We start from the raw sequence: 25,760 nt of genomic DNA, 5'->3' as shown, positions 1-25,760 counted from the left end.
ACAGGACAGGTAACTACTACAACACAGGACAGGTAACTACTACATTACAGGACAGGTAACTACTACATTACAGGACAGGTAGCTACTACATTACAGGACAGGTAACTACTACATTACAGGACAGGTAACTACTACATTACAGGACAGGTAACTACTACATTACAGGACAGGTAACTACTACATTACAGGACAGGTAACTACTACATTACAGGACAGGTAACTACTACATTACAGGACAGGTAACTACTACATTACAGGACAGGTAACTACTACATTACAGGACAGGTAACTACTACATTACAGGACAGGTAACTACTACATTACAGGACAGGTAACTACTACATTACAGGACAGGTAACTACTACATTACAGGACAGGTGACTACTACATTACAGGACAGGTAACTACTACATTACAGGACAGGTAACTACTACATTACAGGACAGGTGACTACTACATTACAGGACAGGTAACTACTACATTACAGGACAGGTAACTACTACATTACAGGACAGGTAACTACTACATTACAGGACAGGTAACTACTACATTACAGGACAGGTAACTACTACATTACAGGACAGGTAACTACTACATTACAGGACAGGTAACTACTACATTACAGGACAGGTAACTACTACATTACAGGACAGGTAACTACTACAACACAGGACAGGTAACTACTACATTACAGGACAGGTAACTACTACATTACAGGACAGGTAACTACTACAACACAGGACAGGTAACTACTACATTACAGGACAGGTAACTACTACATTACAGGACAGGTAACTACTACATTACAGGACAGGTAACTACTACATTACAGGACAGGTAACTACTACAACACAGGACAGGTAACTACTACATAACCCATGACCCCCGGCAACACAGGACAGGTAACTACTACATATCCCATGAACCCCGGCAACACAGGACAGGTAACTACTACAACACAGGACAGGTAACTACTACATAACAGGACAGGTAACTACTACATTACAGGACAGGTAACTACTACAACACAGGACAGGTAACTACTACATAACCCATGACCCCCGGCAACACAGGACAGGTAACTACTACAACACAGGACAGGTAACTACTACATAACAGGACAGGTAACTACTACATTACAGGACAGGTAACTACTACAACACAGGACAGGTAACTACTACATAACCCATGACCCCCGGCAACACAGGACAGGTAACTACTACATATCCCATGAACCCCGGCAACACAGGACAGGTAACTACTACAACACAGGACAGGTAACTACTACATAACAGGACAGGTAACTACTACATTACAGGACAGGTAACTACTACAACACAGGACAGGTAACTACTACATAACCCATGACCCCCGGCAACACAGGACAGGTAACTACTACATATCCCATGAACCCCGGCAACACAGGACAGGTAACTACTACAACACAGGACAGGTAACTACTACATTACAGGACAGGTAACTACTACATTACAGGACAGGTAACTACTACATTACAGGACAGGTAACTACTACATAACCCATGACCCCCGGCAACACAGGACAGGTAACTACTACAACACAGGACAGGTAGCTACTACATAACAGGACAGGTAACTACTACATTACAGGACAGGTAACTACTACATTACAGGACAGGTAACTACTACATTACAGGACAGGTAACTACTACATTACAGGACAGGTAACTACTACATAACCCATGACCCCCGGCAACACAGGACAGGTAACTACTACAACACAGGACAGGTAGCTACTACATAACAGGACAGGTAACTACTACATTACAGGACAGGTAACTACTACATAACAGGACAGGTAACTACTACATTACAGGACAGGTAACTACTACATTACAGGACAGGTAACTACTACATTACAGGACAGGTAACTACTACATTACAGGACAGGTAACTACTACAACACAGGACAGGTAACTACTCCATTACAGGACAGGTAACTACTACATTACAGGACAGGTAACTACTACATTACAGGACAGGTAACTACTACAACACAGGACAGGTACCTACTACATTACAGGACAGGTAACTACTACATTACAGGACAGGTAACTACTACATTACAGGACAGGTAGCTACTACATTACAGGACAGGTAACTACTACATTACAGGACAGGTAACTACTACATAACCCATGAACCCCGGCAACACAGGACAGGTAACTACTACATTACAGGACAGGTAACTACTACATTACCGGACAGGTAGCTACTACATTACAGGACAAATAACTACTACATTACAGGACAGGTAACTACTACATATCCCATGAATCCCGGCAACACAGGACAGGTAACTACTACATTACAGGACAGGTAACTACTACATTACAGGACAGGTAACTACTACATTACAGGACAGGTAACTACTACATTACAGGACAGGTAACTACTACATTACAGGACAGGTAACTACTACAACACAGGACAGGTAACTACTACATATCCCATGAACCCCGGCAACACAGGACAGGTAGCTACTACATAACCCATGATCCCCGGCAACACAGGACAGGTAACTACTACATTACAGGACAGGTAACTACTACATAACCCATGAACCCCGGCAACACAGGACAGGTAACTACTACATTACAGGACAGGTAACTAGTACATTACAGGACAGGTAACTAGTACATTACAGGACAGGTAACTACTACATTACAGGACAGGTAACTACTACATTACAGGACAGGTAACTACTACATTACAGGACAGGTAGCTACTACATTACAGGACAGGTAACTACTAGATTACATGACAGGTAGCTACTACATTACAGGACAGGTAACTACTACATTACAGGACAGGTAACTACTACATTACAGGACAGGTAACTACTACATTACAGGACAGGTAACTACTACATTACAGGACAGGTAGCTACTACATTACAGGACAGGTACATACTACATTACAGGACAGGTAACTACTACATTACAGGATAGGTAACTACTACATTACAGGACAGGTAACTACTACATTACAGGACAGGTAACTACTACATTACAGGACAGGTAGCTACTACATTACAGGACAGGTCTCTACTACATTACAGGACAGGTGACTACTACATTACAGGACAGGTAACTACTACATTACAGGACAGGTAACTACTACATTACAGGACAGGTAACTACTACATTACAGGACAGGTAACTACTACATTACAGGACAGGTAACTCCTACATAACAGGACAGGTAACTACTACATTACAGGACAGGTAACTACTACATTACAGGACAGGTAACTACTACATTACAGGACAGGTAACTACTACATAACAGGACAGGTAGCTACTACATTACAGGACAGGTAACTACTACATTACAGGACAGGTAGCTACTACATTACAGGACAGGTAACTACTACATTACAGGACAGGTAACTACTACATTACAGGACAGGTAACTACTACATTACAGGACAGGTAACTACTACATTACAGGACAGGTAACTACTACATTACAGGACAGGTAACTACTACATTACAGGAAAGGTAACTACTACATTACAGGACAGGTAACTACTACATATCCCATGAACCCCGGCAACACAGGACAGGTAACTACTACATTACAGGACAGGTAACTACTACATTACAGGACAGGTAACTACTACATAACAGGACAGGTAGCTACTACATTACAGGACAGGTAACTACTACATTACAGGACAGGTAGCTACTACATTACAGGACAGGTAACTACTACATTACAGGACAGGTAACTACTACATTACAGGACAGGTAACTACTACATAACAGGACAGGTAGCTACTACATTACAGGACAGGTAACTACTACATTACAGGACAGGTAGCTACTACATTACAGGACAGGTAACTACTACATTACAGGACAGGTAACTACTACATTACAGGACAGGTAACTACTACATTACAGGACAGGTAACTACTACATTACAGGACAGGTAACTACTACATTACAGGACAGGTAACTACTACATTACAGGACAGGTAACTACTACATTACAGGACAGGTAACTACTACATTACAGGACAGGTAACTACTACATTACAGGACAGGTAACTACTACATTACAGGACAGGTAACTACTACATTACAGGACAGGTAACTACTACATTACAGGACAGGTAACTACTACATTACAGGACAGGTAACTACTACATTACAGGACAGGTAACTACTACATTACAGGACAGGTAACTACTACATTACAGGACAGGTAACTACTACATTACAGGACAGGTAACTACTACATTACAGGACAGGTAACTACTACATTACAGGACAGGTAACTACTACATTACAGGACAGGTAACTACTACATTACAGGACAGGTAACTACTACAACACAGGACAGGTAACTACTACATTACAGGACAGGTAACTACTACATTACAGGACAGGTAACTACTACATTACAGGACAGGTAACTACTACATTACAGGACAGGTAACTACTACAACACAGGACAGGTAACTACTACATAACCCATGACCCCCGGCAACACAGGACAGGTAACTACTACATATCCCATGAACCCCGGCAACACAGGACAGGTAACTACTACAACACAGGACAGGTAACTACTACATAACAGGACAGGTAACTACTACATTACAGGACAGGTAACTACTACAACACAGGACAGGTAACTACTACATAACCCATGACCCCCGGCAACACAGGACAGGTAACTACTACAACACAGGACAGGTAACTACTACATAACAGGACAGGTAACTACTACATTACAGGACAGGTAACTACTACAACACAGGACAGGTAACTACTACATAACCCATGACCCCCGGCAACACAGGACAGGTAACTACTACATATCCCATGAACCCCGGCAACACAGGACAGGTAACTACTACAACACAGGACAGGTAACTACTACATAACAGGACAGGTAACTACTACATTACAGGACAGGTAACTACTACAACACAGGACAGGTAACTACTACATAACCCATGACCCCCGGCAACACAGGACAGGTAACTACTACATATCCCATGAACCCCGGCAACACAGGACAGGTAACTACTACAACACAGGACAGGTAACTACTACATTACAGGACAGGTAACTACTACATTACAGGACAGGTAACTACTACATTACAGGACAGGTAACTACTACATTACAGGACAGGTAACTACTACATTACAGGACAGGTAACTACTACATTACAGGACAGGTAACTACTACATTACAGGACAGGTAACTACTACATTACAGGACAGGTAACTACTACATTACAGGACAGGTAACTACTACATTACAGGACAGGTACCTACTACATTACAGGACAGGTAACTACTACATAACCCATGACCCCCGGCAACACAGGACAGGTAACTACTACAACACAGGACAGGTAGCTACTACATAACAGGACAGGTAACTACTACATTACAGGACAGGTAACTACTACATTACAGGACAGGTAACTACTACATTACAGGACAGGTAACTACTACATTACAGGACAGGTAACTACTACATTACAGGACAGGTAACTACTACAACACAGGACAGGTAACTACTCCATTACAGGACAGGTAACTACTACATTACAGGACAGGTAACTACTACATTACAGGACAGGTAACTACTACAACACAGGACAGGTACCTACTACATTACAGGACAGGTAACTACTACATTACAGGACAGGTAGCTACTACATTACAGGACAGGTAGCTACTACATTACAGGACAGGTAACTACTACATTACAGGACAGGTAACTACTACATAACCCATGAACCCCGGCAACACAGGACAGGTAACTAATACATTACAGGACAGGTAACTACTACATTACCGGACAGGTAGCTACTACATTACAGGACAAATAACTACTACATTACAGGACAGGTAACTACTACATATCCCATGAATCCCGGCAACACAGGACAGGTAACTACTACATTACAGGACAGGTAACTACTACATTACAGGACAGGTAACTACTACATTACAGGACAGGTAACTACTACATTACAGGACAGGTAACTACTACATTACAGGACAGGTAACTACTACATATCCCATGAACCCCGGCAACACAGGACAGGTAGCTAGTACATAACCCATGATCCCCGGCAACACAGGACAGGTAACTACTACATTACAGGACAGGTAACTACTACATAACCCATGAACCCCGGCAACACAGGACAGGTAACTACTACATTACAGGACAGGTAACTAGTACATTACAGGACAGGTAACTAGTACATTACAGGACAGGTAACTACTACATTACAGGACAGGTAACTACTACATTACAGGACAGGTAACTACTACATTACAGGACAGGTAGCTACTACATTACAGGACAGGTAACTACTAGATTACATGACAGGTAGCTACTACATTACAGGACAGGTAACTACTACATTACAGGACAGGTAACTACTACATTACAGGACAGGTAACTACTACATTACAGGACAGGTAACTACTACATTACAGGACAGGTAGCTACTACATTACAGGACAGGTACATACTACATTACAGGACAGGTAACTACTACATTACAGGATAGGTAACTACTACATTACAGGACAGGTAACTACTACATTACAGGACAGGTAACTACTACATTACAGGACAGGTAGCTACTACATTACAGGACAGGTCTCTACTACATTACAGGACAGGTGACTACTACATTACAGGACAGGTAACTACTACATTACAGGACAGGTAACTACTACATTACAGGACAGGTAACTACTACATTACAGGACAGGTAACTACTACATTACAGGACAGGTAACTCCTACATAACAGGACAGGTAACTACTACATTACAGGACAGGTAACTACTACATTACAGGACAGGTAACTACTACATTACAGGACAGGTAACTACTACATAACAGGACAGGTAGCTACTACATTACAGGACAGGTAACTACTACATTACAGGACAGGTAGCTACTACATTACAGGACAGGTAACTACTACATTACAGGACAGGTAACTACTACATTACAGGACAGGTGACTACTACATTACAGGACAGGTAACTACTACATTACAGGACAGGTAACTACTACATTACAGGACAGGTAACTACTACATTACAGGAAAGGTAACTACTACATTACAGGACAGGTAACTACTACATATCCCATGAACCCCGGCAACACAGGACAGGTAACTACTACATTACAGGGCAGGTAACTACTACATTACAGGACAGGTAACTACTACATTACAGGACAGGTAACTACTACATAACAGGACAGGTAGCTACTACATTACAGGACAGGTAACTACTACATTACAGGACAGGTAGCTACTACATTACAGGACAGGTAACTACTACATTACAGGACAGGTAACTACTACATTACAGGACAGGTAACTACTACATAACAGGACAGGTAGCTACTACATTACAGGACAGGTAACTACTACATTACAGGACAGGTAGCTACTACATTACAGGACAGGTAACTACTACATTACAGGACAGGTAACTACTACATTACAGGACAGGTAACTACTACATTACAGGACAGGTAACTACTACATTACAGGACAGGTAACTACTACATTACAGGACAGGTAACTACTACATTACAGGACAGGTAACTACTACATTACAGGACAGGTAACTACTACATTACAGGACAGGTAACTACTACATTACAGGACAGGTAACTACTACATTACAGGACAGGTAACTACTACATTACAGGACAGGTAACTACTACATTACAGGACAGGTAACTACTACATTACAGGACAGGTAACTACTACATTACAGGACAGGTAACTACTACATTACAGGACAGGTAACTACTACATTACAGGACAGGTAACTACTACAACACAGGACAGGTAACTACTACATTACAGGACAGGTAACTACTACATTACAGGACAGGTAACTACTACATTACAGGACAGGTAACTACTACATTACAGGACAGGTGACTACTACATTACAGGACAGGTAACTACTACATTACAGGACAGGTAACTACTACATTACAGGACAGGTAACTACTACATTACAGGACAGGTAACTACTACATTACAGGACAGGTAACTACTACATTACAGGACAGGTAACTACTACATTACAGGACAGGTAACTACTACAACACAGGACAGGTAACTACTACATTACAGGACAGGTAACTACTACATTACAGGACAGGTAACTACTACATTACAGGACAGGTAACTACTACATTACAGGACAGGTGACTACTACATTACAGGACAGGTAACTACTACATTACAGGACAGGTAACTACTACATTACAGGACAGGTAACTACTACATTACAGGACAGGTAACTACTACATTACAGGACAGGTAACTACTACATTACAGGACAGGTAACTACTACATTACAGGACAGGTACATTGACCAGGGAACAGACTCAGGACCAATAGCAACAGCATATCTATGGAGATGGTAAACTAATATTAATGTTTGTGTTTCCCTGCAGTGCCCAACCCTCCCCTCAACATCTCCCATAACATCGTCCCACTCAGCCAGAGGGTGCTACCAGGGGGGGTCCCTGGCTCCGAGGCGACCCAGGACACGCCCCGGCGGGCACGGGATGTCCCCCTCGTAGAGGAACAGGAATTACAGGAGAACCAGGAGATACAGGAAGTGATCTCAGAGGAGGTGGTGGGCGGAACCACCCAGGTCTCCTACAGCTCCGCCCCTCAGGGCTCCAACAGCTCTACAGGCTATGCCACCTCTATCTCTAACAACACAGAAGAAGAGACCGCCACGCAGCCCTATTGGCCGGAGTCCTACGATAGTCCCTCCCCTACGGATGGAGAGGAGGAGTTTGTGAACGCGGTGGTTCCAGAGTATGAGGACTCCAATGAGCCGGGCTCTGCCATGGGCCTGCCCCCAGAGACCTCCGTCACCCCCACCCGCTTTCCCCCCGTACTGCTGGAGCTACGCTGGCTACCCCCCCGACCCCCCACCACATACGACGGTTTCAACGTCTACATCTACAGAGACAGTAAGCTAAAGGCCTCTACGGTGGTCAATAAGAACCTAGACCACATTCACAGTAAGATCATCATGAATGAGACTGATCCTAGACCACATTCACAGTAAGATCATAATGAATGAGACTGATCCTAGACCACATTAACAGTAAGATCATCATGAATGAGACTGATCCTAGATCACATTCACAGTAAGATCATAATGAATGAGACTGATCCTAGACCACATTCACAGTTAGATCATAATGAATGAGACTGATCCTAGACCACATTCACAGTAAGATCATAATGAATGAGACTGATCCTAGACCACATTCACAGTAAGATCATAATGAATGAGACTGATCCTAGACCACATTCACAGTAAGATCATAATGAATGAGACTGATCCTAGACCACATTCACAGTAAGATCATCATGAATGAGACTGATCCTAGACCACATTCACAGTAAGATCATCATGAATGAGACTGATCCTAGACTACATTCACAGTAAGATCATCATGAATGAGACTGATCCTAGAGCACATTCACAGTAAGATCATCATGAATGAGACTGATCCTAGACCACATTCACAGTAAGATCATCATGAATGAGACTGATCCTAGACCACATTCACAGTAAGATCATAATGAATGAGACTGATCCTAGACCACATTCACAGTAAGATCATCATGAATGAGACTGATCCTAGACCACATTCACAGTAAGATCATCATGAATGAGACTGATCCTAGACCACATTCACAGTAAGATCATAATGAATGAGACTGATCCTAGACCACATTCACAGTAAGATCATAATGAATGAGACTGATCCTAGACTACATTCACAGTAAGATCATAATGAATGAGACTGATCCTAGACCACATTCACAGTGAGATCATAATGAATGAGACTGATCCTAGACTACATTCACAGTAAGATCATCATGAATGAGACTGATCCTAGACTACATTCACAGTAAGATCATCATGAATGAGACTCATCCTAGACCACATTCACAGTAAGATCATAATGAATGAGACTGATCCTAGACTACATTCACAGTAAGATCATAATGAATGAGACTGATCCTAGACCACATTCACAGTAAGATCATAATGAATGAGACTGATCCTAGACTACATTCACAGTAAGATCATCATGAATGAGACTGATCCTAGACCACATTCACAGTAAGATCATCATGAATGAGACTGATCCTAGATCACATTCACAGTAAGATCATAATGAATGAGACTGATCCTAGACTACATTCACAGTAAGATCATAATGAATGAGACTGATCCTAGACTACATTCACAGTAAGATCATAATGAATGAGACTGATCCTAGACCACATTCACAGTAAGATCATAATGAATGAGACTGATCCTAGACTACATTCACAGTAAGATCATAATGAATGAGACTGATCCTAGATCACATTCACAGTAAGATCATCATGAATGAGACTGATCCTAGACCACATTCACAGTAAGATCATAATGAATGAGACTGATCCTAGACTACATTCACAGTAAGATCATAATGAATGAGACTGATCCTAGACCACATTCACAGTAAGATCATAATGAATGAGACTGATCCTAGACTACATTCACAGTAAGATCATCATGAATGAGACTGATCCTAGACCACATTCACAGTAAGATCATCATGAATGAGACTGATCCTAGATCACATTCACAGTAAGATCATAATGAATGAGACTGATCCTAGACTACATTCACAGTAAGATCATAATGAATGAGACTGATCCTAGACTACATTCACAGTAAGATCATAATGAATGAGACTGATCCTAGACTACATTCACAGTAAGATCATAATGAATGAGACTGATCCTAGACCACATTCACAGTAAGATCATAATGAATGAGACTGATCCTAGACCACATTCACAGTAAGATCATAATGAATGAGACTGATCCTAGACCACATTCACAGTAAGATCATCATGAATGAGACTGATCCTAGACCACATTCACAGTAAGATCATCATGAATGAGACTGATCCTAGACTACATTCACAGTAAGATCATCATGAATGAGACTGATCCTAGAGCACATTCACAGTAAGATCATCATGAATGAGACTGATCCTAGACCACATTCACAGTAAGATCATCATGAATGAGACTGATCCTAGACCACATTCACAGTAAGATCATAATGAATGAGACTGATCCTAGACCACATTCACAGTAAGATCATCATGAATGAGACTGATCCTAGACCACATTCACAGTAAGATCATCATGAATGAGACTGATCCTAGACCACATTCACAGTAAGATCATAATGAATGAGACTGATCCTAGACCACATTCACAGTAAGATCATAATGAATGAGACTGATCCTAGACTACATTCACAGTAAGATCATAATGAATGAGACTGATCCTAGACTACATTCACAGTAAGATCATAATGAATGAGACTGATCCTAGACCACATTCACAGTAAGATCATAATGAATGAGACTGATCCTAGACTACATTCACAGTAAGATCATCATGAATGAGACTGATCCTAGACCACATTCACAGTAAGATCATCATGAATGAGACTGATCCTAGATCACATTCACAGTAAGATCATAATGAATGAGACTGATCCTAGACTACATTCACAGTAAGATCATAATGAATGAGACTGATCCTAGACTACATTCACAGTAAGATCATAATGAATGAGACTGATCCTAGACCACATTCACAGTAAGATCATAATGAATGAGACTGATCCTAGACTACATTCACAGTAAGATCATAATGAATGAGACTGATCCTAGATCACATTCACAGTAAGATCATCATGAATGAGACTGATCCTAGACCACATTCACAGTAAGATCATAATGAATGAGACTGATCCTAGACTACATTCACAGTAAGATCATAATGAATGAGACTGATCCTAGACCACATTCACAGTAAGATCATAATGAATGAGACTGATCCTAGACTACATTCACAGTAAGATCATCATGAATGAGACTGATCCTAGACCACATTCACAGTAAGATCATCATGAATGAGACTGATCCTAGATCACATTCACAGTAAGATCATAATGAATGAGACTGATCCTAGACTACATTCACAGTAAGATCATAATGAATGAGACTGATCCTAGACTACATTCACAGTAAGATCATAATGAATGAGACTGATCCTAGACCACATTCACAGTAAGATCATAATGAATGAGACTGATCCTAGACTACATTCACAGTAAGATCATAATGAATGAGACTGATCCTAGATCACATTCACAGTAAGATCATAATGAATGAGACTGATCCTAGACCACATTCACAGTAAGATCATAATGAATGAGACTGATCCTAGACCACATTCATAGTAAGATCATAATGAATGAGACTGATCCTAGACCACATTCACAGTAAGATCATAATGAATGAGACTGATCCTAGACCACATTCACAGTAAGATCATAATGAATGAGACTGATCCTAGACCACATTCACAGTAAGATCATCATGAATGAGACTGATCCTAGACCACATTCACAGTAAGATCATCATGAATGAGACTGATCCTAGACTACATTCACAGTAAGATCATCATGAATGAGACTGATCCTAGAGCACATTCACAGTAAGATCATCATGAATGAGACTGATCCTAGACCACATTCACAGTAAGATCATCATGAATGAGACTGATCCTAGACCACATTCACAGTAAGATCATAATGAATGAGACTGATCCTAGACCACATTCACAGTAAGATCATCATGAATGAGACTGATCCTAGACCACATTCACAGTAAGATCATCATGAATGAGACTGATCCTAGATCACATTCACAGTAAGATCATCATGAATGAGACTGATCCTAGACCACATTCACAGTAAGATCATAATGAATGAGACTGATCCTAGACCACATTCACAGTAAGATCATAATGAATGAGACTGATCCTAGACCACATTCACAGTAAGATCATCATGAATGAGACTGATCCTAGTCCACATTCACAGTAAGATCATCATGAATGAGACTGATCCTAGACTACATTCACAGTAAGATCATCATGAATGAGACTGATCCTAGAGCACATTCACAGTAAGATCATCATGAATGAGACTGATCCTAGACCACATTCACAGTAAGATCATCATGAATGAGACTGATCCTAGACCACATTCACAGTAAGATCATAATGAATGAGACTGATCCTAGACCACATTCACAGTAAGATCATCATGAATGAGACTGATCCTAGACCACATTCACAGTAAGATCATCATGAATGAGACTGATCCTAGACCACATTCACAGTAAGATCATCATGAATGAGACTGATCCTAGAGCACATTCACAGTAAGATCATCATGAATGAGACTGATCCTAGACTACATTCACAGTAAGATCATAATGAATGAGACTGATCCTAGACTACATTCACAGTAAGATCATAATGAATGAGACTGATCCTAGACCACATTCACAGTAAGATCATAATGAATGAGACTGATCCTAGACTACATTCACAGTAAGATCATAATGAATGAGACTGATCCTAGATCACATTCACAGTAAGATCATCATGAATGAGACTGATCCTAGACCACATTCACAGTAAGATCATAATGAATGAGACTGATCCTAGACTACATTCACAGTAAGATCATAATGAATGAGACTGATCCTAGACCACATTCACAGTAAGATCATAATGAATGAGACTGATCCTAGACTACATTCACAGTAAGATCATCATGAATGAGACTGATCCTAGACCACATTCACAGTAAGATCATCATGAATGAGACTGATCCTAGACCACATTCACAGTAAGATCATAATGAATGAGACTGATCCTAGACTACATTCACAGTAAGATCATAATGAATGAGACTGATCCTAGACTACATTCACAGTAAGATCATAATGAATGAGACTGATCCTAGACCACATTCACAGTAAGATCATAATGAATGAGACTGATCCTAGACTACATTCACAGTAAGATCATAATGAATGAGACTGATCCTAGATCACATTCACAGTAAGATCATAATGAATGAGACTGATCCTAGACCACATTCACAGTAAGATCATAATGAATGAGACTGATCCTAGACCACATTCACAGTAAGATCATAATGAATGAGACTGATCCTAGACCACATTCACAGTAAGATCATAATGAATGAGACTGATCCTAGACTACATTCACAGTAAGATCATAATGAATGAGACTGATCCTAGACCACATTCACAGTAAGATCATAATGAATGAGACTGATCCTAGACCACATTCACAGTAAGATCATAATGAATGAGACTGATCCTAGATCACATTCACAGTAAGATCATAATGAATGAGACTGATCCTAGACCACATTCACAGTAAGATCATGATGAATGAGACTGATCCTAGACCACATTCACAGTAAGATCATCATGAATGAGACTGATCCTAGACCACATTCACAGTAAGATCATCATGAATGAGACTGATCCTAGACCACATTCACAGTAAGATCATCATGAATGAGACTGATCCTAGACCACATTCACAGTAAGATCATCATGAATGAGACTGATCCTAGACCACATTCACAGTAAGATCATCATGAATGAGACTGATCCTAGACCACATTGACAGTAAGATCATAATGAATGAGACTGATCCTAGACCACATTCACAGTAAGATCATCATGAATGAGACTGATCCTAGACCACATTCACAGTAAGATCATCATGAATGAGACTGATCCTAGACCACATTCACAGTAAGATCATCATGAATGAGACTGATCCTAGACCACATTCACAGTAAGATCATAATGAATGAGACTGATCCTAGACCACATTCACAGTAAGATCATAATGAATGAGACTGATCCTAGAGCACATTCACAGTAAGATCATCATGAATGAGACTGATCCTAGACCACATTCACAGTAAGATCATCATGAATGAGACTGATCCTAGACCACATTCACAGTAAGATCATCATGAATGAGACTGATCCTAGACCACATTCACAGTAAGATCATCATGAATGAGACTGATCCTAGACCACATTCACAGTAAGATCATAATGAATGAGACTGATCCTAGATCAGTACTCCTGGAGTATGGCTCTAATGTTGTCAGATGAAGACACTAGCTGAATGGTATCTGTTGTGACCTGATCCTAGATCAGTACTCCTGGAGTAAGGACTCTTATGTTGTCAGATGAAGACACTAGCTGAATGGTATCTGTTGTGACCTGATCCTAGATCAGTACTCCTGGGGTAAGGGCTCCTATGTTGTCAGATGAAGACACTAGCTGAATGGTATCTGTTGTGACCTGATCCTAGATCAGTACTCCTGGAGTAGGGCTCTTATGTTGTCAGATGAAGACACTAGCTGAATGGTATCTGTTGTGACCTGATCCTAGATCAGTACTCCTGGAGTAAGGACTCTTATGTTGTCAGATGAAGACACTAGCTGAATGGTATCTGTTGTGACCTGATCCTAGATCAGTACTCCTGGAGTAAGGGCTCCTATGTTGTCAGATGAAGACACTAGCTGAATGGTATCTGTTGTGACCTGATCCTAGATCAGTACTCCTGGAGTAGGGCTCTTATGTTGTCAGATGAAGACACTAGCTGAATGGTATCTGTTGTGACCTGATCCTAGATCAGTACTCCTGGAGTAAGGACTCCTATGTTGTCAGATGAAGACACTAGCTGAATGGTATCTGTTGTGACCTGATCCTAGATCACTACTCCTGGAGTAGGGCTCCTATGTTGTCAGATGAAGACACTAGCTGAATGGTATCTGTTGTGACCTGATCCTAGATCAGTACTCCTGGGGTATGGCTCCTATGTTGTCAGATGAAGACACTAGCTGAATGGTATCTGTTGTGACCTGATCCTAGATCAGTACTCCTGGAGTAAGGGCTCCTATGTTGTCAGATGAAGGCACTAGCTGAATGGTATCTGTTGTGACCTGATCCTAGATCAGTACTCCTGGAGTAGGACTCCTATGTTGTCAGATGAAGACACTAGCTGAATGGTATCTGTTGTGACCTGATCCTAGATCAGTACCTCTGGAGTAAGGACTCCTATGTTGTCAGATGAAGACACTAGCTGAATGGTATCTGTTGTGACCTGATCCTAGATCAGTACTCCTGTAGTAAGGGCTCCTATGTTGTCAGATGAAGACACTAGCTAAATGGTATCTGTTGTGACCTGATCCTAGACCAGTACTCCTGGAGTAGGGCTCTAATGTTGTCAGATGAAGGCACTAGCTGAATGGTATCTGTTGTGACCTGATCCTAGATCAGTACTCCTGGAGTAGGGCTCCTATGTTGTCAGATGAAGACACTAGCTGAATGGTATCTGTTGTGACCTGATCCTAGATCACTACTCCTGGAGTAAGGGCTCCTATGTTGTCAGATGAAGGCACTAGCTGAATGGTATCTGTTGTGACCTGATCCTAGATCACTACTCCTGGAGTAAGGGGTCTTATGTTGTCAGATGAAGACACTAGCTGAATGGTATCTGTTGTGACCTGTTTGACCCTCTCTGAGCCGTGTCTCCCCCGTCCTCAGGTAACTCTACAGAGACGGCCACGGTGGACGAGAACACTCATGAGTTCTTCACGGAGCTGACAGAGCCTGGTACCTACAGAGTCCAGGTCACCACACTGAGCTCGGCAGGAGACTGTGAGGCCAGGGAGAGCATCGCATATACAGGGTTCACCTTCTATCTCAGTATGTATAGCCTGACCCTGACCCTGACCCTGACCTGACCCTGACCCTGACCCTAACACTGACCCTAACACTGAGCTCGGCAGGAGACTGTGAGGCCAGGGAGAGCATCGCATATACAGGGTTCACCTTCTATCTCAGTATGTATAGCCTGACCCTGACCCTGACCTGACCCTGACCCTGATCCTAACACTGACCCTGACCCTGACCCTGACACTGACCTGACCCTGACCTGACCCTAACACTGACCCTTACCCTGACCCTGATCCTAACACTGACCCTGACCCTAACACTGACCCTGACCCTGACCTTGACCTGACCCTAACACTGACCTGACCCTGACCCTGATCCTAACACTGAGCTCGGCAGGAGACTGTGAGGCCAGGGAGAGCATCGCATATACAGGGTTCACCTTCTATCTCAGTATGTATAGCCTGACCCTGACCCTGACCCTGACCCTAACACTGACCCTGACCCTGACCTGACCCTGACCCTAACCCTGACCCTGACCCTGACCCTGATCCTAACACTGACCCTAACACTGACCCTAACACTGACCCTGACCCTGACCTGATCCTGACCCTAACACTGACCCTGACCCTGACCCTGACCTGACCCTAACACTGACCCTGACCCTAACACTGAGCCTGACCCTGACCTGACCCTGACCCTGATCCTAACCCTGACCCTAACACTGACCCTGACCCTGACACTGACCTGACCCTGACACTGACCTGACCCTGACCCTGACCCTGACCTGACACTGACCTGACCCTGACCTGACCCTGACCTGACCCTGACCCTGACCTGACCCTGACCCTGATCCTAACACTGACACTGACACTGACGCTAACACTGACGCTAACACTGACCCTAACACTGACCCTAACCCTGACCCTGACCCTGACCCTAACACTGAGCTCGGCAGGAGACTGTGAGGCCAGGGAGAGCATCGCATATACAGGGTTCACCTTCTATCTCAGTATGTATAGCCTGACCCTGACCCTGACCCTGACCTGACCCTGACCTGACCCTGACCCTAACACTGACCTGACCCTGACCTGACCCTGACCTGACCCTGACCTGACCCTGACCCTGTCCCTGACCCTGACCCTAACACTGACCCTGACCTGACCCTGACCTGACCCTGACCCTAACACTGAGCTCGGCAGGAGACTGTGAGGCCAGGGAGAGCATCGCATATACAGGGTTCACCTTCTATCTCAGTATGTATAGCCTGACCCTGACCCTGACCTGACCCTGATCCTAACACTGACCCTGACCCTGACCCTGACACTGACCTGACCCTGACCTGACCCTAACACTGACCCTTACCCTGACCCTGATCCTAACACTGACCCTGACCCTGACCTTGACCTGACCCTAACACTGACCTGACCCTGATCCTAACACTGAGCTCCACAGGAGACTGTGAGGCCAGGGAGAGCATCGCATATACAGGGTTCACCTTCTATCTCAGTATGTATAGCCTGACCCTGACCCTGACCCTAACACTGACCCTGACCTGACCCTGATCCTAACCCTGACCCTAACACTGACCCTGACCCTGACCCTGACACTGACCTGACCCTGACACTGACCTGACCCTGACCCTGACCCTGACCCTGATCCTAACACTGAGCTCGGCAGGAGACTGTGAGGCCAGGGAGAGCATCGCATATACAGGGTTCACCTTCTATCTCAGTATGTATAGCCTGACCCTGACCCTAACACTGACCCTGACCTGACCCTGATCCTAACCCTGACCCTGACCCTGACCCTGATCCTAACACTGACCCTAACACTGACCCTAACACTGACCCTGACCCTGACCCTGACCTGATCCTGACCCTAACACTGACCCTGACCCTGACCCTGACCTGACCCTAACACTGACCCTGACCCTAACACTGAGCCTGACCCTGACCTGACCCTGACCCTGACCTGACCCTAACACTGACCCTGACCCTAACACTGAGCCTGACCCTGACCTGACCCTGACCCTGATCCTAACCCTGACCCTAACACTGACCCTGACCCTGACCCTGACACTGACCTGACCCTGACACTGACCTGACCCTGACCCTGACCTGACACTGACCTGACCCTGACCTGACCCTGACCTGACCCTGACCCTGACCTGACCCTGACCCTGATCCTAACACTGACCCTAACCCTAACCCTGACACTGACACTGACGCTAACACTGACGCTAACACTGACCCTAACACTGACCCTAACCCTGACCCTGACCCTGACCCTAACACTGAGCTCGGCAGGAGACTGTGAGGCCAGGGAGAGCATCGCATATACAGGGTTCACCTTCTATCTCAGTATGTATAGCCTGACCCTGACCCTGACCCTGACCTGACCCTGATCCTGACCTGACCCTGACCTGACCCTGACCCTAACACTGACCTGACCCTGACCTGACCCTGACCCTGACCTGACCCTGACCCTGTCCCTGACCCTGACCCTAACACTGACCTGACCCTGACCTGACCCTGACCCTGACCTGACCCTGACCCTGTCCCTGACCCTGACCCTAACACTGACCCTGACCTGACCCTGACCTGACCCTGACCCTAACACTGAGCTCGGCAGGAGACTGTGAGGCCAGGGAGAGCATCGCATATACAGGGTTCACCTTCTATCTCAGTATGTATAGCCTGACCCTGACCCTGACCTGACCCTGACCCTGATCCTAACACTGACCCTGACCCTGACCCTGACACTGACCTGACCCTGACCTGACCCTAACACTGACCCTTACCCTGACCCTGATCCTAACACTGACCCTGACCCTGACCTTGACCTGACCCTAACACTGACCTGACCCTGATCCTAACACTGAGCTCCACAGGAGACTGTGAGGCCAGGGAGAGCATCGCATATACAGGGTTCACCTTCTATCTCAGTATGTATAGCCTGACCCTGACCCTGACCCTAACACTGACCCTGACCTGACCCTGATCCTAACCCTGACCCTAACACTGACCCTGACCCTGACCCTGACACTGACCTGACCCTGACACTGACCTGACCCTGACCCTGACCCTGACCCTGATCCTAACACTGAGCTCGGCAGGAGACTGTGAGGCCAGGGAGAGCATCGCATATACAGGGTTCACCTTCTATCTCAGTATGTATAGCCTGACCCTGACCCTAACACTGACCCTGACCTGACCCTGATCCTAACACTGACCCTGACCCTGACCCTGACACTGACCTGACCCTGACACTGACCTGACCCTGACCCTGACCTGACACTGACCTGACCCTGACCTGACCCTGACCCTGATCCTAACACTGACCCTGACCCTGACCTGACCCTGACCCTGACCTGACCCTGACCCTGATCCTAACACTGACCCTGACACTGACCCTAACACTGACCCTGACCCTGACCCTAACCCTGATCCTGACCCTAACACTGACCCTGACCTGACCCTGATCCTAACCCTGACCCTAACACTGACCCTGACCCTGACCCTAATCCTAACCCTGACCCTGACCCTAATCCTAACCCTGATCCTGACCCTAACCCTGACCCTAACACTGACCCTGACCCTGACCCTAATCCTAACCCTGACCCTGACCCTAATCCTAACCCTGATCCTGACCCTAACACTGACCCTAACCCTAAAACTGAAATGCTGTGTTTTACTCTATATGTTTTAATTGTCCTAATAAATCCCCAATCCACCAATGAATGCCCCAGGCCCCAGTGGAGAGGTGCTGGAGCAGCCCCAGGAGCGGCCGCAGGGTGTCAGTATCAGGCTGCTAGGCTCCAGCACAGCAGCGGTGTCCTGGGCCCTGTCGTCTGAGAGCCACAACGGCAGCCTGGTGGCAGTCCTGTCCCTAACCTGCCTCCGACCCAGCCTCAGCCAACGCATGGAGAGCACCTACTGCAGTGAGGTAAGACTAACTAACCTGCTAGTCTACATAGCTGTTCATAACCCTTTATAACTAACCTGCTAGTCTACATAGCTGTTCACAACCCTTTATAACTAACCTGCTAGTCTACATAGCTGTTCACAACCCTTTATAACTAACCTGCTAGTCTACATAGCTGTTCACAACCCTTTATAACCAACCTGCTAGTCTACATAGCTGTTCACAACCCTTTATAACTAACCTGCTAGTCTACATAGCTGTTCACAACCCTTTATAACTAACCTGCTAGTCTACATAGCTGTTCACAACCCTTTATAACCAACCTGCTAGTCTACAAAGCTGTTCACAACCCTTTATAACTAACCTGCTAGTCTACATAGCTGTTCACAACCCTTTATAACTAGTCTACATAGCTGTTCACAACCCTTTATAACCAACCTGCTAGTCTACAAAGCTGTTCACAACCCTTTATAACTAACCTGCTAGTCTACATAGCTGTTCACAACCCTTTATAACTAGTCTACATAGCTGTTCACAACCCTTTATAACTAACCTGCTAGTCTACATAGCTGTTCACAACCCTTTATAACTAGTCTACATAGCTGTTCACAACCCTTTATAACTAACCTGCTAGTCTACATAGCTGTTCACAACCCTTTATAACTAACCTGCTAGTCTACATAGCTGTTCACAACCCTTTATAACCAACCTGCTAGTCTACATAGCTGTTCACAACCCTTTATAACTAACCTGCTAGTCTACATAGCTGTTCACAACCCTTTATAACTAACCTGCTAGTCTACATAGCTGTTCACAACCCTTTATAACCAACCTGCTAGTCTACAAAGCTGTTCACAACCCTTTATAACTAACCTGCTAGTCTACATAGCTGTTCACAACCCTTTATAACTAGTCTACATAGCTGTTCACAACCCTTTAAAACTAACCTGCTAGTCTACATAGCTGTTAACAACCCTTTATAACCAACCTGCTAGTCTACATAGCTGTTCACAACCCTTTATAACTAACCTGCTAGTCTACATAGCTGTTCACAACCCTTTATAACTAACCTGCTAGTCTACATAGCTGTTCACAACCCTTTATAACTAACCTGCTAGTCTACATAGCTGTTCACAACCCTTTATAACCAACCTGCTAGTCTACATAGCTGTTCACAACCCTTTATAACTAGCCTGCTAGTCTACATAGCTGTTCACAACCCTTTATAGCTAGTCTACATAGCTGTTTACAACACTTTATAACCAACCTGCTAGTCTACATAGCTGTTCACAACCCTTTATAACCAACCTGCTAGTCTACATAGCTGTTCACAACCCTTTATAACCAACCTGCTAGTCTACATAGCTGTTCACAACCCTTTATAACCAACCTGCTAGTCTACATAGCTGTTCACAACCCTTTATAACCAACATGCTAGTCTACATAGCTGTTCAAAACCCTTTATAACCAACCTGCTAGTCTACATAGCTGTTCACAACCCTTTATAACAACCTGCTAGTCTACATAGCTGTTCACAACCCTTTATAACCAACCTGCTAGTCTACATAGCTGTTTACAACCCTTTATAACCAACCTGCTAGTCTACAAAGCTGTTCACAACCCTGTTTAACTAACCTGCTAGTCTACATAGTTGTTCACAACCCTTTATAACTAGTCTACATAGCTGTTCACAACCCTTTATAACCAACCTGCTAGTCTACATAGCTGTTCACAACCCTTTATAACCAACCTGCTAGTCTACAACCCTTTAGAGAGGTACATTCCAGAGGAGAGTATAACCAACCTGCTAGTCTACAACCCTTTAGAGAGGTACATTCCAGAGGAGAGTATAACCAACCTGCTAGTCTACAACCCTTTAGAGAGGTACATTCCAGAGGAGAGTATAACCAACCTGCTAGTCTACAACCCCTTTAGAGAGGTACATTCCAGAGGAGAGTATAACCAACCTGCTAGTCTACAACCCTTTAGAGAGGTACATTCCACAGGAGAGTATAACCACCCTGCTAGTCTACAACCCTTTAGAGAGGTACATTCCAGAGGAGAGTATAACCAACCTGCTAGTCTACAACCCTTTAGAGAGGTACATTCCAGAGGAGAGTATAACCAACCTGCTAGTCTACAACCCTTTAGAGAGGTACATTCCAGAGGAGAGTATAACCAACCTGCTAGTCTACAACCCTTTAGAGAGGTACATTCCAGAGGAGAGTATAACCAACCTGCTAGTCTACAACCCTTTAGAGAGGTACATTCCAGAGGAGAGTATAACCAACCTGCTAGTCTACAACCCTTTAGAGAGGTACATTCCAGAGGAGAGTATAACCAACCTGCTAGTCTACAACCCTTTAGAGAGGTACATTCCAGAGGAGAGTATAACCAACCTGCTAGTCTACAACCCTTTAGAGAGGTACATTCCAGAGGAGAGTATAACCAACCTGCTAGTCTACAACCCTTTAGAGAGGTACATTCCAGAGGAGAGTATAACCAACCTGCTAGTCTACAACCCTTTAGAGAGGTACATTCCAGAGGAGAGTATAACCAACCTGCTAGTCTACAACCCTTTAGAGAGGTACATTCCAGAGGAGAGTATAACCAACCTGCTAGTCTACAACCCTTTAGAGAGGTACATTCCAGAGGAGAGTATAACCAACCTGCTAGTCTACAACCCTTTAGAGAGGTACATTCCAGAGGAGAGTATAACCAACCTGCTAGTCTACAACCCTTTAGAGAGGTACATTCCACAGGAGAGTATAACCAACCTGCTAGTCTACAACCCTTTAGAGAGGTACATTCCAGAGGAGAGTATAACCAACCTGCTAGTCTACAACCCTTTAGAGAGGTACATTCCAGAGGAGAGTATAACCAACCTGCTAGTCTACAACCCTTTAGAGAGGTACATTCCAGAGGAGAGTATAACCAACCTGCTAGTCTACAACCCTTTAGAGAGGTACATTCCAGAGGAGAGTATAACCAACCTGCTAGTCTACAACCCTTTAGAGAGGTACATTCCAGAGGAGAGTATAACCAACCTGCTAGTCTACAACCCTTTAGAGAGGTACATTCCAGAGGAGAGTATAACCAACCTGCTAGTCTACAACCCTTTAGAGAGGTACATTCCAGAGGAGAGTATAACCAACCTGCTAGTCTACAACCCTTTAGAGAGGTACATTCCAGAGGAGAGTATAACCAACCTGCTAGTCTACAACCCTTTAGGGAGGTACATTCCAGAGGAGAGTATAACCAACCTGCTAGTCTACAACCCTTTAGGGAGGTACATTCCAGAGGAGAGTATAACCAACCTGCTAGTCTACAACCCTTTAGAGAGGTACATTCCAGAGGAGAGTATAACCAACCTGCTAGTCTACAACCCTTTAGAGAGGTACATTCCAGAGGAGAGTATAACCAACCTGCTAGTCTACAACCCTTTAGAGAGGTACATTCCAGAGGAGAGTATAACCAACCTGCTAGTCTACAACCCTTTAGAGAGGTACATTCCAGAGGAGAGTATAACCAACCTGCTAGTCTACAACCCTTTAGAGAGGTACATTCCAGAGGAGAGTATAACCAACCTGCTAGTCTACAACCCTTTAGAGAGGTACATTCCAGAGGAGAGTATAACCAACCTGCTAGTCTACAACCCTTTAGAGAGGTACATTCCAGAGGAGAGTATAACCAACCTGCTAGTCTACAACCCTTTAGAGAGGTACATTCCAGAGGAGAGTATAACCAACCTGCTAGTCTACAACCCTTTAGAGAGGTAAATTCCAGAGGAGAGTATAACCAACCTGCTAGTCTACAACCCTTTAGAGAGGTACATTCCAGAGGAGAGTATAACCAACCTGCTAGTCTACAACCCTTTAGAGAGGTACATTCCAGAGGAGAGTATAACCAACCTGCTAGTCTACAACCCTTTAGAGAGGTACATTCCAGAGGAGAGTATAACCAACCTGCTAGTCTACAACCCTTTAGAGAGGTACATTCCAGAGGAGAGTATAACCAACCTGCTAGTCTACAACCCTTTAGAGAGGTACATTCCAGAGGAGAGTATAACCAACCTGCTAGTCTACAACCCTTTAGAGAGGTACATTCCAGAGGAGAGTATAACCAACCTGCTAGTCTACAACCCTTTAGAGAGGTACATTCCAGAGGAGAGTATAACCAACCTGCTAGTCTACAACCCTTTAGAGAGGTACATTCCAGAGGAGAGTATAACCAACCTGCTAGTCTACAACCCTTTAGAGAGGTACATTCCAGAGGAGAGTATAACCAACCTGCTAGTCTACAACCCTTTAGAGAGGTACATTCCAGAGGAGAGTATAACCAACCTGCTAGTCTACAACCCTTTAGAGAGGTACATTCCAGAGGAGAGTATAACCAACCTGCTAGTCTACAACCCTTTAGAGAGGTACATTCCAGAGGAGAGTATAACCAACCTGCTAGTCTACAACCCTTTAGAGAGGTACATTCCAGAGGAGAGTATAACCAACCTGCTAGTCTACAACCCTTTAGAGAGGTACATTCCAGAGGAGAGTATAACCAACCTGCTAGTCTACAACCCTTTAGAGAGGTACATTCCAGAGGAGAGTATAACCAACCTGCTAGTCTACAACCCTTTAGAGAGGTACATTCCAGAGGAGAGTATAACCAACCTGCTAGTCTACAACCCTTTAGAGAGGTACATTCCAGAGGAGAGTATAACCAACCTGCTAGTCTACAACCCTTTAGAGAGGTACATTCCAGAGGAGAGTATAACCAACCTGCTAGTCTACAACCCTTTAGAGAGGTACATTCCAGAGGAGAGTATAACCAACCTGCTAGTCTACAACCCTTTAGAGAGGTACATTCCACAGGAGAGTATAACCAACCTGCTAGTCTACAACCCTTTAGAGAGGTACATTCCAGAGGAGAGTATAACCAACCTGCTAGTCTACAACCCTTTAGAGAGGTACATTCCACAGGAGAGTATAACCAACCTGCTAGTCTACAACCCTTTAGAGAGGTACATTCCAGAGGAGAGTATAACCAACCTGCTAGTCTACAACCCTTTAGAGAGGTA

The 25,760-nt window shown here is 43.9% G+C and overlaps 2 protein-coding genes across 3 annotated transcripts in view; both read left to right on the top strand.

Moving 5' to 3' along the window:
* Nucleotides 1–4,831: 4,831 nt before the first annotated feature.
* LOC139534835 (receptor-type tyrosine-protein phosphatase O-like) lies at nt 4,832–16,830 on the top strand. Its single transcript, XM_071334289.1, has 4 exons — nt 4,832–4,920; nt 7,161–7,207; nt 8,518–9,048; nt 16,631–16,830. The coding sequence occupies exons 1-4, from the start codon at nt 4,832–4,834 to the stop codon at nt 16,828–16,830; spliced, it is 867 nt and encodes a 288-aa protein (XP_071190390.1).
* Nucleotides 16,831–20,557: 3,727 nt separating this feature from the next.
* LOC139533497 (receptor-type tyrosine-protein phosphatase O-like) overlaps nt 20,558–25,760 on the top strand; it is a 100,697-nt gene continuing 95,494 nt past the window's right edge. For both annotated transcript variants that reach the window (XM_071331572.1, XM_071331573.1), the window contains exon 1: nt 20,558–20,707. In XM_071331572.1, coding sequence (XP_071187673.1) covers nt 20,684–20,707 — 24 coding nt within the window. In that variant the 5' untranslated portion in view covers nt 20,558–20,683. The remainder of the gene's footprint in view (nt 20,708–25,760) is intronic.

This window comes from Salvelinus alpinus, chromosome 11 (assembly GCF_045679555.1).
Source record: "Salvelinus alpinus chromosome 11, SLU_Salpinus.1, whole genome shotgun sequence".
In the NCBI taxonomy this organism is placed as follows: Eukaryota; Metazoa; Chordata; class Actinopteri; order Salmoniformes; family Salmonidae; genus Salvelinus; species Salvelinus alpinus.
The sequence above is the reverse complement of the archived record's forward strand: the minus strand, read 5'-3'. Positions and strand labels throughout refer to the sequence as shown.